We start from the raw sequence: 17,983 nt of genomic DNA on the forward strand, positions 1-17,983 counted from the left end.
GACGCCCGTCTGGAGATGAACCGGAACCACACGATTTCCACCGCCACCGAACCCGAATGATACTGGAGCCGCCAAGTCCCGAAGTCCCCAGGTGGCCACCGTCTCAGCGTGTCGGATCTGGTACTGCTGGTGGAGAACAAAGACAGTCAAGTGTGGGTGTGTGTACACCCCGTAACAATAACGGTGGGAATTCCACCTCCACCTCTAACACACACTCGTGCAGCGTCTGTTTAACCACTTATCTGACGGGAAGTAGGACGAAACCCACGCCGGTCCTCTGGTTGACAGCTGCAACACAATAGCTCTTGGAATCAATTAATGCTGGCAGAGAAAGTTACCTCTCACAGAAGTCGATATCTCGGCGATGTGGTGGAGGTGTCATCCTGCTTTTATCCAGGGTGAGATGCAGATGATCGGTGATAGCTGTCATAGTTGATGAGTGACAGCTGTCACCTCGGCTGTTCCTGTAAGGCGGCAGCGCCCTCTCGTGCCTGAAGCCCGCACTTCAGGCAGGGCACCCTCTGGTGGTGGGCCAGCAGTACCTCCTCTTCTGGCGGCCCACACAACAGGACCAGACCAGGCTTGTCCGGGTGGCGTCGGTAAAAATCGACCAAATATTGGAAGCCCCGGCCCATTCGACGGACATCCAAGAGCCGGCGTACTGTCCAAGCTGGCTCCCCGTCGATGATACGGGCAGGAGGCGGCACCGGACCGGGTGCACAGAGAGGTGAGGTGTGATGTGGTTTCAACCGGGAGACATGAAAGACTGGGTGGATCCGCAGTGAGGCCAGGAGTTGGAGCCTCACTGCGGTGGGACTGAGGACCTTGAGGATACGGAATGGCCCAATATAGCAGTCCTTTAATTTTGGGGAAGCCACCTGGAGAGGTATGTCCCTCGTAGATAGCCATACCTCCTGCCCGGGCTGGTATGCGGGGGCTGGGGACTGTCGACGGCCTGCATGGGCCTTTGCCCTCGTCCAGGCCCTCAACAAGGCCGAACGGGCGGTGCGCCACACCCGACGGCATCTCCGCAGGTGGGCCTGGACCGAGGGCACACCGACCTCTCCCTCCACCACAGGAAACAAAGGGGGTTGGTACCCCAGACACACCTCAAATGGGGAGAGGCCAGTGGCAGAGGACACTTGGCTGTTATGGGCGTACTCGATCCAGGCCAGGTGTTCACTCCAAGCCGTCGGGTGTGCGGATGTCGTACAACGCAGGGCCTGCTCCAACTCTTGATTGGCCCGTTCAGCCTGTCCGTTAGTCTGAGGGTGATACCCAGACGAGAGGCTCACGGTGGCCCCCAGTTCCCGGCAGAAACTTCTCCACACCTGCGAGGAGAACTGGGGACCGCGATCCGAGACGATGTCTGTTGGTATCCCATGCAGACGGACGACATGGTGGACCAGGAGATCCGCTGTCTCCTGGGCCGATGGGAGCTTCGGGAGGGCCACGAAGTGGGCCGCCTTGGAGAACCGGTCCACTATCGTGAAGATGGTGGTGTGCCCCCGGGACGGCGGGAGGCCCGTGACGAAATCCAGACCGATGTGGGACCAGGGGCGATGAGGCACAGGAAGCGGCTGAAGGAGTCCCTGTGCCTTCTGGTGGTCCGCCTTGCCCCTAGCGCAAGTGGTGCAGGCCTGGATATAAGCCCGGACGTCAGCCTCCAGAGACGCCCACCAGAAGCGCTGCCGGACCACTGCCACGGTCCTACGCACCCCTGGGTGGCAGGAGAGCTTGGACCCGTGACAGAAGTCCAGGACGGCAGCCCTGGCCTCTGGTGGGACGTATAGTCTATTTTTCGGCCCTGTTCCGGGATCCGGGCTCCGTGCCAGGGCCTTCCGGACGGTCTTCTCCACGTCCCAGGTAAGGGTAGCCACGATAGTGGACTCCGGTACGATGGGTTCCGGTGGATCCGACAGCTCGGTCTTGACTTCATGTTCGTGCACCCGGGACAGGGCATCCGACCTCTGGTTTTTGGTCCCGGGGCAGTAAGTGATCCGGAAGTCAAAACGGCCGAAAAACAGTGACCAGCGGGATTGCCTGGGGTTCAGTCGTTTGGCGGTCCTGATATATTCCAGGTTCCGGTGGTCAGTAAAAACCGTGAAAGGCACTGACGCCCCCTCCAGCAGGTGTCTCCACTCCTCAAGAGCCTCTTTCACCGCAAGGAGCTCTCGATTGCCCACGTCATAGTTCCGCTCTGCTGGGGTCAACCTGCGGGAGAAATAGGCACACGGGTGAAGAACCTTATCGGTCTCTCCGCTCTGGGATAGCACAGCTCCTATCCCTGAGTCAGAGGCGTCCACTTCGACCACAACCTGGCGACTAGGATCGGGCTGCACCAAGACGGGTGCAGTCGAGAAGCGCTGTTTCAACTCCCTGAACGCGGCATCACACCGATCCGACCAGGTGAAAGGAACTTTTGGTGAGGTCAGGGCTGTCAGGGGGCTAGCTACCTGACTATACCCCTTAATGAACCTCCTGTAAAAATTTGCGAAGCCGAGGAACTGTTGCAGCTTCCTACAGCTCGTAGGTTGGGGCCAGTCTCTCACCGCTGCGACCTTGGCCGGATCCGGGGCGACGGAGTTGGAGGAGATGATAAACCCCAGGAAGGACAAACAGGTGCGGTGAAACTCACACTTCTCGCCCTTCACAAACAGCCGGTTCTCTAACAACCGCTGCAGGACCTGACGTACATGCCGGACATGAGTCTCAGGGTCCGGAGAAAAGATGAGTATATCGTCCAGATATACGAAGACGAATCGGTGCAGGAAGTCCCGCAAGACGTCATTTACCAAAGCTTGGAATGTCGCGGGGGCGTTAGTGAGGCCGAACGGCATGACCAGGTACTCAAAATGACCTAACGGGGTGTTGAATGCCGTCTTCCATTCGTCTCCCTTCCGGACCCGAACTAGGTGATATGCGTTCCTAAGATCCAGCTTTGTGAATATTTTGGCTCCATGCAGGGGGGTGAACACCGAATCCAACAAAGGCAACGGGTATCGGTTGCGAACCGTGATCTCGTTCAGCCCCCAATAATCAATGCATGGACGAAGACCGCCATCTTTCTTGCCCACAAAAAAGAAACCTGCTCCCATCGGGGAGGTGGAGTTACGGATCAGCCCGGCAGGTAAGGAGTCCCGGATGTAGGTCTCCATCGATTCGCGCTCAGGTCGGGAGAGGTTGTACAGCCTGCTGGACGGGAACTCCACGCCTGGAATCAAATCGATGGCACAATCGTACGGATGGTGCGGGGGAAGGGTGAGTGCCCGATCCTTGCTAAAAACGTCAGCAAGATCGTGGTACTCAACCGGCACCGCCGACAGATTGGGGGGAACTTTGACCTGCTCCTTAGCCTGGGAACCGGGAGGGACCGAGGATCCCAAACACACCCGATGGCAGGTCTCGCTCCACTGTACCACCACCCCGGACGGCCAATCAATCCGGTGATTGTGTTTTAGCATCCAGGGGAACCCCAGAATCACACGGGAGGTAGAGGGAGTCACAAAAAACTCTATCTCCTCCCGATGATTCCCTGACACCACCTTAGTTACTGGTAGCGTCCTGTGTGTGATTAAAGGGAGTAGGGTGCCATCTAGTGCTCGCACCTGCAATGGTGAAGGAAGCGCCACCAGAGGGAGCCCTACCTCCCTGGCCCATCTGCTGTCTAGCAGATTCCCTTCTGACCCTGTGTCTACCAGTGCTGGGGCCTGAAGGGTTAAATCCCCGCTAAGGATTGTAACTGGGAGCTGTGTGGAAATGTGTGTGTGTCCCATGTGAATTTCTTGGCCCACCCTAAGCCCAGTTTCTAGGGGCGGGCGTTGGTGTTTTAACCGTTCGGGGCAATTACTCAATTGGTGCTCAATTGAGCCGCAAACAAAACACGCCCCGTGGGGAAGCCTCCTCTGTCTATTCGGTGGTCTGAATGTGGCCCTGCTCGTGTCCATAGCTTCGTCAGCAGGGGGAGCTGTCGCCACACGGGGCGTAGAGGCCAGGGAGCGTGGGAAGGGCGGACCTTTTTCGGACCCGGAAGGAAGAGGGACGGCGCATGCCCGGCCACGCCCTTCGTCTCGTTCCCGACGGCGTTCTTCCAACCGATTGTCTAACCGTATAACAAGATCGATAAGCCCATCTAGTTCCCGCGGTTCATCCTTGGCCACCAGGTGCTCCTTCAGGACCGACGACAGTCCGTTTACGAAGGCGGCGCGGAGCGCAGCGTTATTCCAGCCGGACCTCGCAGCCGCGATGCGGAAGTCGACTGCATAAGCGGCTGCACTCCGGCGTCCCTGTCTCATTGACAGCAGCACAGTCGAAGCGGTCTCTCCCCTGTTAGGGTGATGAAACACAGTCTTGAACTCCCTCACAAACCCAGTGTACGTGTGAAGGAGCCGTGAATTTTGCTCCCAAAGTGCTGTAGCCCAAGCGCGTGCCTCTCCTCGAAGCAGATTAATCACATAAGCTACTTTACTAGCATCTGACGCGTACATGACGGGACGCTGTGCAAAGACGAGCGAACACTGCATGAGAAAGTCCGCGCACATCTCCACACAACCTCCGTACGGCTCAGGAGGGCTTATGTATGCTTCAGGGGATGGTGGGAGGGGTTGTTGAACAACCACTGGAACATTCATATCCTGCACAGGGTCGGCAGGAGGAGGAGCTGCAGCAGCGCCCTGAGCGCTCGCCGCCACCTGTGCGGAGAGAGCCTCCACCCTGCGGTTCAGGAGGATGTTTTGCTCGGTCATCTGATCCAACCAAGCCGTAAAGGCGGTGAGGATGTGCTGCAGCTCACCAATCACGCCTCCTGCAGACGCCTGCGCTCCATGCTCTCCCATTGGTCGTTTAACAGCTGGGTGACGCCTCTCGGAGTCCATGACGCTGGCTGAATATCCTGTTGTGAAAGTGTAGTGACACGGACCCACAACAGGGGGCGTAAATGAACGGACAATAGAGGGAGTTAAATTAGAACACTTCACTGTTGTGAATGTCACAACCACACACAGCAGATTACAGAATAAATACAAGTCAATTAATGAAGGTGTCGTGTGGGCAGGCTCGACGATAGGAGATGCCCGTCTGGAGATGAACCGGAACCACACGATTTCCACCGCCACCGAACCTGAAGGATACTGGAGCCGCCAAGTCCCGAAGTCCCCAGGTGGCCACCGTCTCAGCGTGTCGAATGTGGTACTGCTGGCGGAGAACAAAGACAGTCAAGTGTGGGTGTGTGTACACCCCATAACAATAACGGGGGGAATTCCACCTCCACCTCTAACACACACTCGTGCAGCGTCTGTTTAACCACTTATCTGACGGGAAGTAGGACGAAACAGTCGCGACCCACGCCGGTCCTCTGGTTGACAGCTGCAACACAATAGCTCTTGGAATCAATTAATGCTGGCAGAGAAAGTTACCTCTCACAGAAGTCGATATCTCGGCGACGTGGTGGAGGTGTCATCCTGCTTTTATCCAGGGTGAGATGCAGATGATCTGTGACAGCTGTCATAGTTGATGAGTGACAGCTGTCACCTCGGCTGTTCCAGTAAGCCGGCAGCGCCCTCTCGTGCCTGAAGCCCGCACTTCAGGCAGGGCACCCTCTGGTGGTGGGCCAGCAGTACCTCCTCTTCTGGCGGCCCACACAACACCATCAGGTTTTTGCAAAACATAAAAAGGTTCAATACTTTTCTAACAGACCTCGTATAATGGGAATTGTATGTAAGTAAGTTCTTTCAGCTTGTCCACAGCAGATCCAAGATGGATCTGCTTGTTGATTTGGTCCAAGTTTTACGCTGGATGACCATTCTGATGAAACTCCGCATTACACGGAGAATGGGCAGAAGTGGCCTTGAACCGGGAACTTTCCGGGAACTTTTTCTGGAAAGAAACTGAACCATTGCGAATGGGAATCGTATGTACTCTGTTGCATTCAGCAATAATCAGTTACACTTGCATACAAGCAAGTATAAAATAGTAGGTAATGCAAATTTTGCTTGCTGTTAAAAAAAAACCCATCAGGCCCAATTTGGGCCAAGAAACTGTAGTGGGAGACCACTCTTAGACAACTGAAATGCTCTTTTAAATATGATGCATCACTTCAGTGCCTCTGAGGTATTTTTTTTTAGGTACGATCTGTAATATGTGTTTTATAAGACACGTATATTACCTTGCTGAAAAAGTTTAAAACATCCTGCTCATGTACAAACATGCAGTGTGCCATTTGTTTTGTGTTGCTAGCAAATAAACCAGTATCCAGATTATGTAATGCCATTCCATGTATTCCATTACTCCCCAAACTTGTGATTTGATTGCATGCAATGTCCTCTGTTCAGCCAATTGGGAACAGTTACAAAGTGAAATTTAGGGATTAAACAATGCTAAAAGATAAGTATCTACACATCAGTTTGCCATCTGTTTAATATCAGCTGTAAACCACATCAGAGGACTCTGAATGTTCTCGGTGCTGTCAGGCTTCAGTCAGTATGAGCAGCTGTTTCACGAAAAACCCTCATAAAAGTGATGAGAGATGTAAAACAGATATAAAACAGTATCCTTCTATGTTATTTCTATCCAGTGCTTACATCCCTTAGTTATAACCTTCATTGCTCACTCGCTCACACTGTGCACTTGAATTTCTTTGTCACGTTTTCTTTTTCTTCATCCCAACATGTATCTTCTTGTGCATTATCTTTATTCATCCATACACCCTTATAGTGCAGCCTAGAACTTCTCAGCTATGACTGTTTTTCATAGAAATGCAGAAAACAAGAGGAATTTCACTCTTCTGAGATTCTGAGCTAATGGCACATGACACCAACATGGTGTTGGCTTTAGATTATACGTGAAAAGGAATGTGGTCCTTTTTAATCTGTCTTTAATTAGATGTTATGTCTGGGTTTGCGATTCTGTTGGACTCTGCTTTCAGTGGCCTCCTAGACTTGACCATCAGAGGTTTATCTCTTTGTGGTGAAAGCGTCAAACTTGTTGAAAGAGAATTTTATCTTAAAGGTGTTGTAACACTATGATGGATTGAGCAAACTGATTGGTAATGGATTTAAATCATTTGTCCGGTGACAAATATTGCTTAGTCCATTGATTGCCTGTGGATTTGGGGTTCTGTTGGATGGATGTTACATTTCCACTGGCAACACAAAAAGCCGCATTCAGCAGAATGATTTTCACGGTTTCAAGACAGATATGTGCTCTGGGGGAACTGGATTTGAGTTGGATTTGCCAAAGTCTGAACACAGATGTGGCTAGAATCCAGCTAGCTCGAGGATCATGGAGGATCATCATACTTCCTAACTATATTCATGCAGTGACAGCATCCTTTCCACTGTGCTGGCATTCCAACCCAGTCTCACGGCATTTTGTGATTCAGGAGCACGAAATATACATTATTCTATTGGTTTGTGATATTGTGACGAAAAGCACCTCATTTTTGCCACAGCAGCACAAATTCATTCTAATACGTTCTGTGATGGCTGCACAAAATTAAAAGTGAAGCGGGGGAAGGAGTAGGGTTAGGTTATGGTTAAGGTTAGGGTTGGGGGTAGGAGTAGGGTTAGTAATAATGAGTTAAAAAAAACCTGTCATGAAAATTTGACTCCTTTCGTGATGGAATCACACACACACACAAAAAAAAAAAACACTTGAGACTGGGCTGGGCATTCAAGACAACAAACAACCTGCTTTCTCTGCAGTGCCTTCTTACCAAGAGAATCCACTAGGTGCGCTCTGATGTCCAGATAAAAATGCACACAGCTGCACTGTCTTTTTCTTTGGTCTGACCTTGGTTAAATGAACAGCTGTGCTGCATGTTGCTGCATCCAGAACTGTCCTCTCTCCCCTCGTGCTGAATTAACACTCCATGCTGGAGCTTTGGCCAATCAGAAGCCCATTCTAAAGCATCAGACAACTGCAGGATATGAAAGCATGAGTACTGTAGGAGTAAGAAATAAGTAGAGGTCAAAATGGTAAACAAATGTGGGGAGGTGATGATCTAGTGGTTAAGTGTTGGCCTTGAGACAAGAGGATCCTCGGTTCAAATCCTAGCCTAACCGGAAAATCACTAACGGCCCTTCGGCAAGGTCCTTAATCCCCTAGTTGCTCCCGCTGTGTAGTGAGTACCTTGTATGGCAGCACCCTCACATCAAGATGAATGTGAGGCATTAGTGTGTAAAGCACTTTGAACGTCTGATGCAGATGGAAAAGCCTGTCCTGTGCACCAACAGCATTTCCTGTATATTCGTTTTGTGAATTGTTCTGTAATTTATCTGTAGCATGGCCCAAGCAGAGGGTCACCCCTTTGATTCTGGTCTGCTTGAGGTTTCTTCCTCAGAGGGAGTTTTTCCTTACCACTGCTGCTCTGGGGGTTAGTAAGATTAGACCTTATTTGTGTGAAGTGCCTTGAGGCATCTCTGTTGTGATTTGGCGCTATATAAATGAAAATAAATTGAAATTGAAAAAAATTGAAAAGCGCTATATAAATGCAGTCCATTTAACCACCAGGAAAACTCTCCATCTAATGTCTGCTCAAAGTTTTGAGCAAGCACAAAACTTTCCAATGGACTTCCCGGATATCAGCTGACAAGGAACACATTTAAGAAATGCAAAAAGGACTTGTACAGAACAAAGATGGACATGAAAGGATATCAAAATTTCATATATGTTACTCATACGTTTCCTCAGTCTGTCATAGTGTGACTGACACTTAACAGTGACAGTAATGTCTGGGGGACGTTGATGTTTGATGTTTGTTCCAGAGAGGCCAGAGACTTTTGGCAAGAGCTGATGGAGCCATTACATCACTGGGCAGAGGATTTTGCAAATGGAAGCGAATGAAGGACCCATTCTTTAGGTTCCTGGGACTTCCTGTCTTACTTTGACCTAAGGTGACCATGTATCAGGTGTCTCTGGTGGGTCTTTGGTTACAGCTGGAAAATATTTGTGTCAAAAGAGTGGTTACTTCGAAAGACTCAGATGAGGAGTATCACTTGCATTTTGAGGGTAAATCAGTTATGACAACAACAACAAGTTATGACAACTGGGCACACATGTATCTTATTGATGAGAACCCCAGCGGCTGGAGAAGACCAAAGGGATGCCCATATTATACCTGGCCGTGACATAAAGTTGAATAATTTAAATAGTTGGGGATGAACGGTTGTCAGCTTGGGTGTTTGCCACCCTGGACCTGGGGTGGTTCTGAGGTATGGTGGATTTGGTGATAAATGGTGTCAGTGCATGCTCACAGACTTGACAGCAGGCTTTAGTATTTGATGCTATATTTCTGTCCACACATGCTTTTTCATCTCAGGCAACTGCATGTAACAGTTTAGGTTTGCATGCCTCAGTCTACACTGAGTCAGCGCCTCTGTCATATCTAAGGTACATTACCTAAAATGAGGAGTTTCCACCTTTTAACAACCTTATGGTTCTTTGTAATTACTCTGACTCTGTTGTTGCCAAGCTTCAAAACACTTCTATATGACAACAACCACATGTGCCATTGGCCCCACTGATTATAGCAATCATGTTTGCCTAATTAAAGTATGTTGCACCTGACTAAATGGGTCATCTCTGATTTGTGACTGTTTTATATGTTTGAGATTTTTGGCTGTCTGCCTGGGCACACTCATGTGGCATGTTTATACATGCCAGATAGTTGGCATACAAAAGACGGTTACTCAGTGTTCAGTCTTGCCTTTGATGCAGTTATGCTGATGTTTTATTGAGTAAAATAAGTAGCCATCATTTACCAGTCTGGGTTTTGGACCATAGATGATGTAATTTCTCACCTCGTAAAGATAAAAAAGCCAAAAAAACAAAACAAAACAAACAAACAAACAAAACAAGTGGATGCAGTTGATTAGTAGTTCTGGGGTGCAATTATAGAGAAGACCTACATTATGTATGTTCCATTTTTTTTTTATAAATACAGACCTCTAGTGAAGGAAGACATTCAGTCCGTATCTCAGGTCTCAGCACCATCGACTTCCGGGCTGGATTTTCCAGGACACCCACCTTAGACTTCAAAAAAACCTTCAGTCGGCCCATTCAAGGTCAGCGAGGTTGAATAACGCATTCAAAATGTTTACTTTCCCTTGTTGTCTTCTTCAGCTTCATCTTGCTACTTTGTGGTAGACTAGTATCTGTTATATTATCTACTCTGCAGGCATTCCCACCCACATCCTTTTGAACACCACTGGGCTCTCCCCTCCTGCTCGTGCCGATAGGCTAGAGTTGCTATCAATCACAGGCCATGTGGTCAAAACTTTGCCAATCCGCTACTTCCCTGAACGCCTGCCATATGGGCTCTGGAACATTACGGAGTTTATTCCACCTGATGAGGCCTTCTTCTTGCGGGTGACTGGATATGACCGGGATGGTTTCCTGTTCCAGAGAGTCTCCAGTGTTTCCTTCTCGAGTATCGTGCCTGGTCAGTGATGGAGACTATCACCTAGTAGGAACCAATGGCTTTTTCACTGCATGGCACCTGCATGACTAGAATTGACTATATCTGTCTTTTTCACTTTTTTGTTGGCCAAACTTGGTACCTAGTATCTGTTACCATGTGCTGTTTCTGGTATCACCTTCGTTGAAGATACAAGTGAACTGAGGCAATAGCAAAAGGTGATGTGAAGATACTGCAAACTACTAATTGGTCATTATAACTGTGTCATCATTCTGACAAACGGAACAAACCCTTTTTTAATATAATATTAGGCGAGAAGCATCTGTACCACAAAATAGGGCAAGAGTTAAACTATTCACTGATTAGTTTGTGTCTTGATCTTCTGCTGTTGTGTCGTGTTGACAGTAACATCACAGTACTTTCATGCGGTGTCACTATGACAAGTTCAGGATTCACTGCAATTCACAGAGGAAAAGGAAACACCTGATGCCAAAAGCAAGTCAAGTTGAGCTGGTACCATCTAGTCGAAAAGTATCATAAGATAACAAGACGAGCTGCTGTTCAAACTTTGATGCTTATGTAGATTTCTATTATCGATGATTTATTAGAAACAAAGGGCATGCTGCATTTTGTGGTTTAAAATCAGGTCTGTTGATTTCTTGAGGATTTTTTTTGAAAAAAACTTTTCCATATCTCTCTTTTAGATGCCCCTCAGGTGAAGATGTCACCTACAACTCGTGGGTACTACCTCCAGAAAGGGACGATCAGCTGCTGGGTGGAGAGCCTGATCCCCTTCACGCTGCGCTTCAGTAGGGATGGGAAGCGACTTGGAGTCGACCAGCTCTTTAGGTGAGCAGGGTTTGGGAGAGGTTTTGCAAAAGAAAAAGCCCAACAGTAGTAATGTCCTGTGGTTCTTTTGATCTCAGTGAGTCAGACGGTGCATTATGGGAAATAACCCAGGTAACTCTGAAAGACGAAGGATATTATGAGTGTATTGCCATCAGCAGTGCGGGCACAGGTCGAGCCCGCACCTTCTTGGACGTGTCAGGTAAGCAAATGTTCCAAAGTTGACTCTCATCCTCTAAACACATTTACTTTTCTCATTTAATTTTAATACAATAATGACATTATACTTGTAATTATAGGAAACAAACCCAAAATCAAAGTTCACGAAAAGTTAAGCTCAGTTTTTTGCAAAACAATATGTGGTTTGTGTAGTTGCAACTAACGATTAGTTTCATTAATGATGCATTTGTCAATTATTTTAGCAGCTGTTTCATGAATCATTTAGTTTCTCTGAACAAGCATAAAGCAGCAGTTCTGAACATTTTCCTGTTGGTTTCGAGCAGGTCAAAGTTAGTGAAAATAAGAGCTTATCGGATTTGAACTAATTCAAAGCATGTTTGATATTAAAAGTGCTTTATGGTGCATTTACACATAGACAAGACGCGTTACGAATGTCATGTTTGCGTCACTCTTGGCACATTCCTGACATTCTTAATGTGACTTAACGCATCTGAATAGGTTTATTAATAGTGCGCGTTGGTGTGTGATATTCGTGATTTTTGTGGAGCATGTTTTTGGCTGTCAAAAAATCTTCCACGAATGTCACACACCACCCTCATTTCACCTCATGTCGTGGAGGTCGCAGCTGAGCATGTTGATACGTCTTGATTAGTGATGATCCTTAAGCGAGAGAGATCCTTAAGCGAGAGAAGAGCGCATGACAGCGCTCTTCTCTGATGTGCGCACAATTAAACCCTACTGCATTGCATTCAGTTTCATTGCTACAGTATGCTGAAGGAGTACAGTGATGCCAAGTCAGCTAAACGTTTTGTTCCAGTGCTCATCAGTACACACCTGCAGGTGTTCCACCTGCTGCATGTGCCTGATGTTTGGGAAATGGAGCGAGATGAGAGCCGCGTGGAGCCACACATCTAGCTTTCTCCACCTCCTCCTCCTGTTTGTGCCACTCTATGGCACAGAGCCCAACTAAGCATGCAATCACAAAGTTCTCTTGCTGTGGATTTTGAGGAGCAAACTGGAGCGATCTGAATTGTTCAGCAGCTGATGGATGAATATGACGGTGTGTGTGGAGACAATGCGCCTCATTCACAACGTGACAGAACTTAACGATGCGCTGTTGTGGGTTATCGCGCACAACAGTGTGCAACAATGAGCAACAACGCGCAACAACATGGAACATTATTCTTGACCGTGCATAATGGTTCCTGATAATTCTCCAGAAACACGTTCCATTAATGGTAACATGTGGAAACAGGTTGCAGCATTTCTTGAGGACACCTGACGCCTCTGCCCCAAATCATCACATTCGTGATCAACGGCGGAGAATGTATACTTTGTGGCATTCATGACTTGTCGTCGTTATGTGTAACAGCACCTTTTAACCAATCTGTTGTTCTTGTAAAATATTTTTAAGCCATTACACCTCGTATATAACAAAATATGCAATTTTTTGATAAACAGAAAGTGATAAATCACTTGTCAAAATAGTTTCTGATCATTTTTCTTAATGATGAATCATTTCAGCTCCTGTTGCTTACTGCAATAATATTCATGCCTTCTCTTTGTTGCCAACACACAAGTGTTGACTTTGGTTGAAGTAAAGTCAGAATGCAGTCAGGTCAAATATCATGTATTGCAGTTTATCTCCCTCACTGTGTGTAATGATCCAGAACTGTTGCACTGGAATGTGTAAGGTTGAGCAGATGGCAGGAATTAGCCTGTCAACAAAGGTAGAGTATGATGGATGCACTTGGAAGGACACAAGTGATTTACGTGATGATTTTAAATGTCTCACATCGCACTGTATATAAGAAACATATGAAGGACACACAAATACACTCAGAATGCCTCAAGTGAAATAGTGCAGTGAAGGGAACACTGCAGTTTATATCATGGCAAGTGGAGTGGAGTTTTACACGCAGTCTAAAGACTTCAAGTTAGACATCACTTGAGCTGGATTTCAGTTTATGTCAGCAGTGACATTCGTCTCTCTGGGTCCTCGGCTTTTGAGATTGAAAGACGTCTGAGAAGAGCTTATGGAGTCATGAGGTCATGCAGCAGAGATGTTTGGAGATGCGGGTACCTTTGCAGGAGAATGAAGAGCCATGTTTTTAGGGTCCTGGTGCTTCCTGCTTAATGTATGGTTGTGAGACGTGGGTGCTAACCAGTGATCCAAAGGAATGCCTGGATGTCTTTGATGCCACATCTCTTTAGAGGAGCCTTGGATACCGCTAGAAGGACATTTTGTCAAGCGAAGTGTATTTAGTGAGACTCTGATGAGGGGTACTGTGCATTATTATTACTTTACCGCTAGGCCGGTATCGTAGATTTACGTCGACGCTACCTGGCTATACCTGCCCACTGTGCGTAAACAAATGACGACATAGCGCGCGCAGCCCAAGAACTGTCCGCAGAGGGGGGGAAAAAAACTGTCCGGAGAGGAAAAGATAAAAGTCGAGAACTGTGTTTTGGTCCCAATATGGATATTCTGGATGATTTTCTCATGGATAGTACAACAATGAACAGCAGCCAGCTTGATGACTGCCGAATTTGGAGAGCAGCGCGCGCCAGCCAACACGACAAAAGTTAAAGTGAGCGTTAGGTGTTGTGTATCTCAGTAAGTGATAATAATGCAAATAACATGCTGTTGTCGTGCGGTATGCATTTTCCAAGTCCCTCCGTCTGTGTCGTTGCCCGCAATGACAGATATTCGCCCTCGACTAACTCGGGCGAATATCTGTCATTTTGGGCGACTGGGCATGAACGTCGGGCCTCTGAAAATGCATGCCACCCTCCAAAAGCATGTTATTGTATTATTCTGAGTGAGCATCAGTGACAACAATCTGACCATGTGGTACCATTCTTTGAGCATGATCCAGCACATGGGTGCATCAGGCCAAAGTGATGCTCACGTTTCACCTGCCTGCAGCAGATAGTTAGGTAGTTTCAAGAGGTGGGGATAGATCAGTTGTCTGCAAGGGTTGTTGCCATCCAGAACCCAATCGGGTTTCATATTGTGATCAATAGAATGATGTGGGGTGTCCGTGCATGCTCACTGACCTGACCTGGCCTAATGTTCCCACAAAGGCTGACGACCAAACTGCAAGAAACATGTGACCCCCCCCAACTCTGAACATGATGTTGTCATTTGCAGTAATGTGTACAGATAACGAATCCTCCTTATGTACCTCACTCATGGGGGTGGGGGGAGTTTTGTTTCCTTGCTTGGAATCCACACTGTTGCATTTACTTTTTAATCTGAAGCCCATTACAAGAAACCAGAGCAGGCAACAGGAGTCCCAGTCCATTCAGCACAAGTCGTACATTTGCTCCTCGACAGAATTCCTGCTCCTCGGAATTCACTGGCGCTTCAGGCACCTGATAAAAACCAAGCTGAAGAGAAAACCTGCAGGGAATAAGATAATGAGGAGCACTTGAAAAATGTTTTGTGGAACAGGAGAAGGAGAAATGGTGCTGGAAAGAGATGTGTCTGGGTAATACTCTGGGTGGCTGTAACTTATGTCTGTAACCACAGCGATGTGTTCACAAAGTTACCGTGAGGACAGTTTGTCCAACGGTTACCTTTAGTCTGGAAACCTGCTGAAACTGAGCCTCCACAGTTCAAACCTCTGTTTCTGGGCCAGTGATGCTTTTAGCAGGACAACATGCTTATGGATACAACATGCTTATGGATACGTGGACGCACACATTCATATACATACACACAGACTCATCTATCAGATTTGTCTCATCCTAATCCCAAAGATCTGTACTGCATTCCCCAGCATCCTCCTCTTCCCAGAGCCAAAACCTCTGCTACATCTTATCTCCCTCAGCTTGATTTTCTCTCCTTATCACACGACTGCTGACCTTTCTGCTCTTTAGCTGTTGTTTGCCTCTGAAACATGACCAACAGCTCACTGAGGCTCATGGTGAGTTTTTTTTTTTTTTTACAATCAATCTGTTGTTCTTGTAAAACAATTTTCAGCCATTACACCTCACATATGCCCTAACTGTGACAAGATTATTTTTCTATTTAGACAAAAAAGTCACTTCTAACAAGAGTTTGACCTTGAAACTGTTTTCCTAGTTAAAAAATTGTGGAATTGGAAACTAGTGTTGGCGGAGGTTTGTGGTCTACGAGTGTAGTGCTCTAGTTTAGTTTAACCCTACATTGTAGATACAATCAGACATATTTAAAAATGTAACGTTTCTTTGGATGTTATTATTACAAACACTGATAGTTGTGCATTTAGTTTTTCTAGGTTTTATGTAAAGGTAGTTCCATCGTGGTGCATACGTTCTAGCAGGTGACAACATGAATATAACTTCATCCCACAGAGCCGCCTCCAGGCATCACCATCGAGGGCAACGTAACAGTGTCACCTAACTCTCGCGCTGTCCTCACCTGTCATGTTGTGAGCACAGTCAGCTTCAATCTCACCTGGCTGAGGGGCGGCCACAGTGCTCGCCTGGACCCACGCGTGTACATCCTGACCAACCATTCGCTGCAGGTGTTCCCTGTAACTCCAGATCATTCGGGCTGGTATGAATGCATCGCTGCAAATGAAGGAGGAGTGGCTGCAGCTCGAGTCTACCTCACTGTGCAAGGTAAGCAGTGTAATTTTACAGTACCAGAATGTAGTACAACATATTGTATGAAGTGTTCATAAAGTGACATTTATAGAAAATCAAGGTGTTTTCACATTGTTGGTACAGTAGAGAAGTGTTCGTCAACCACAACTACCCTCAGTTGTTTTAATGTTACCACATTCCTGTTAATGTGTGTTTCATTTAGTGTCTGACGTGTCTGTTTGTGCACTTACATGCATATGTTTCTTGTGTGTTTTATGCAGTAAAAACAGGACTCCTTGCAAACCCGACTCCCTTGCATGATTATCTTCCAAGTGTTCCCTGCTTCCCTGCTGCCTATATAATTAACCCTAATGCATTGCGGGAAGTGTAAAAGTAAATTGTGCTTGACTCTGAGGAATTGCTCAACATCCAGACAGTTCTAATCCTGTTTGTAACACTTCACTGACTGTAAATTGCTCATTGACCTGGCTGTCTGGCTACCTAGTATGATCTCACTCTCATTGCTAACCAGATCCTTACTCTGGATGGCATTACCCTGACCTCTAGTAATACTGTGAGAAATCTTGGAGTCATTTTTGATCAGGATATGTCATTCAATGCGCATATTAAACAAATATGTAGGACTGCTTTTTTGCATTTGCGCAATATCTGTTGTGTGGGCTGCCAGAAGAGGAGGTACTGCTGGCCCACCACCAGAGGGCGCCCTGCCTGAAGTGCGGGCTTCAGGCACGAGAGGGCGCTGCCGCCTCACAGGAACAGCCGAGGTGACAGCTGTCACTCATCAGCTATGACAGCTGTCACCGATCATCTGCACTTCGGATAAAAGCAGGATGACACCTCCACCACGTCGCCGAGATATCGTTCTCCTACGGAGGTAATACTCTCAGCCTGAATATTCCAATATTGATTCCAGTAGATACATTGTTGCAGCTGTCTCCCCGGAGGACCGGCGTGGGCCGCGACTGCTTCGCTCTGCTTCCCATCAGATAAGTGTTTGAGACAGGAGCTGCACGAGTGTGTTAGAGGTGGAGGTGGAATTCCCACCGTTGTTGTTACTGGGTGTACACACACCCACACTTGACTGTCTTTGTTCTTCGCCAGCAGTACCAGATCCGACACGCGGAGATGGTGGCCACCTGGGGGACTCGGGACCTGGCGGCTCCAGTATCCTTCGGGTTCGGTGGCGGAGGAAATCGTGTGGTTCCGGTTCTTCTCTAGACGGGCGTCTCCTATCGTCGAGCCTGCCCACACGACACCTTTATCCATTGACTTTGTATTTATTCTATAATCTGCTGTGTGTGGTTGTGGCATTCACAACAGTAAAGTGTTCAAATTTATCTCCTTCTATTGTCCGTTCATTTACGCCCCCTGTTGTGGGTCCGTGTCACTACACTTTCCCAACAGGATATCTCGGCCAGCGTCATGGACTCCGAGGGGCGTCATCCAGCGATTGAACGGCCAATGGGAGAGCAGGGTGCACAGGCGTCTGCAGGAGGCATGATTGGTGAGTTGCAGCACATCCTCACCGCCTTTACGGCTCGGTTGGACCAGATGACCGAGCAAAACATCCTCCTGAACTGCAGGGTGGAGGCTCTCTCTGCACAGGTGGCAGCGAGCGCTCAGGGCGCTGCTGCAGCTCCTCCTCCTGCCGATCCTGTGCACGATATGAATGTTCCAGTGGTCATTCAACAACCCCTCCCACCATCCCCTGAAGCATACATAAGCCCCCCAGAGCCGTACGGAGGTTGTGTGGAGACGTGCGCGGACTTTCTCATGCAGTGTTCACTCGTCTTTGCACAACGTCCCGTCATGTACGCATCCGATGCTAGTAAAGTAGCTTATGTAATAAATCTGCTTCGAGGAGAGGCACGCGCTTGGGCTACGGCGCTTTGAGAGCAAAATTCACGGCTCCTTCATACGTACACTGGGTTTGTGAGGGAGTTCAAA

General features: G+C 47.9%; 1 protein-coding gene across 1 annotated transcript in view; it reads left to right on the plus strand.

Moving 5' to 3' along the window:
- The window catches only part of hmcn1 (hemicentin 1), a 276,985-nt gene that overhangs the window by 55,934 nt on the left and 203,068 nt on the right, over positions 1 to 17,983 (plus strand). The window contains exons 7-11 of the mRNA XM_034179597.1: positions 9,941 to 10,061; positions 10,175 to 10,438; positions 11,119 to 11,263; positions 11,341 to 11,462; positions 15,782 to 16,051. Coding sequence (XP_034035488.1) covers positions 9,941 to 10,061; positions 10,175 to 10,438; positions 11,119 to 11,263; positions 11,341 to 11,462; positions 15,782 to 16,051 — 922 coding nt within the window. The remainder of the gene's footprint in view (positions 1 to 9,940; positions 10,062 to 10,174; positions 10,439 to 11,118; positions 11,264 to 11,340; positions 11,463 to 15,781; positions 16,052 to 17,983) is intronic.

The sequence above is a fragment of the Thalassophryne amazonica genome, chromosome 10 (assembly GCF_902500255.1).
Source record: "Thalassophryne amazonica chromosome 10, fThaAma1.1, whole genome shotgun sequence".
Lineage (NCBI taxonomy): Eukaryota > Metazoa > Chordata > Actinopteri > Batrachoidiformes > Batrachoididae > Thalassophryne > Thalassophryne amazonica.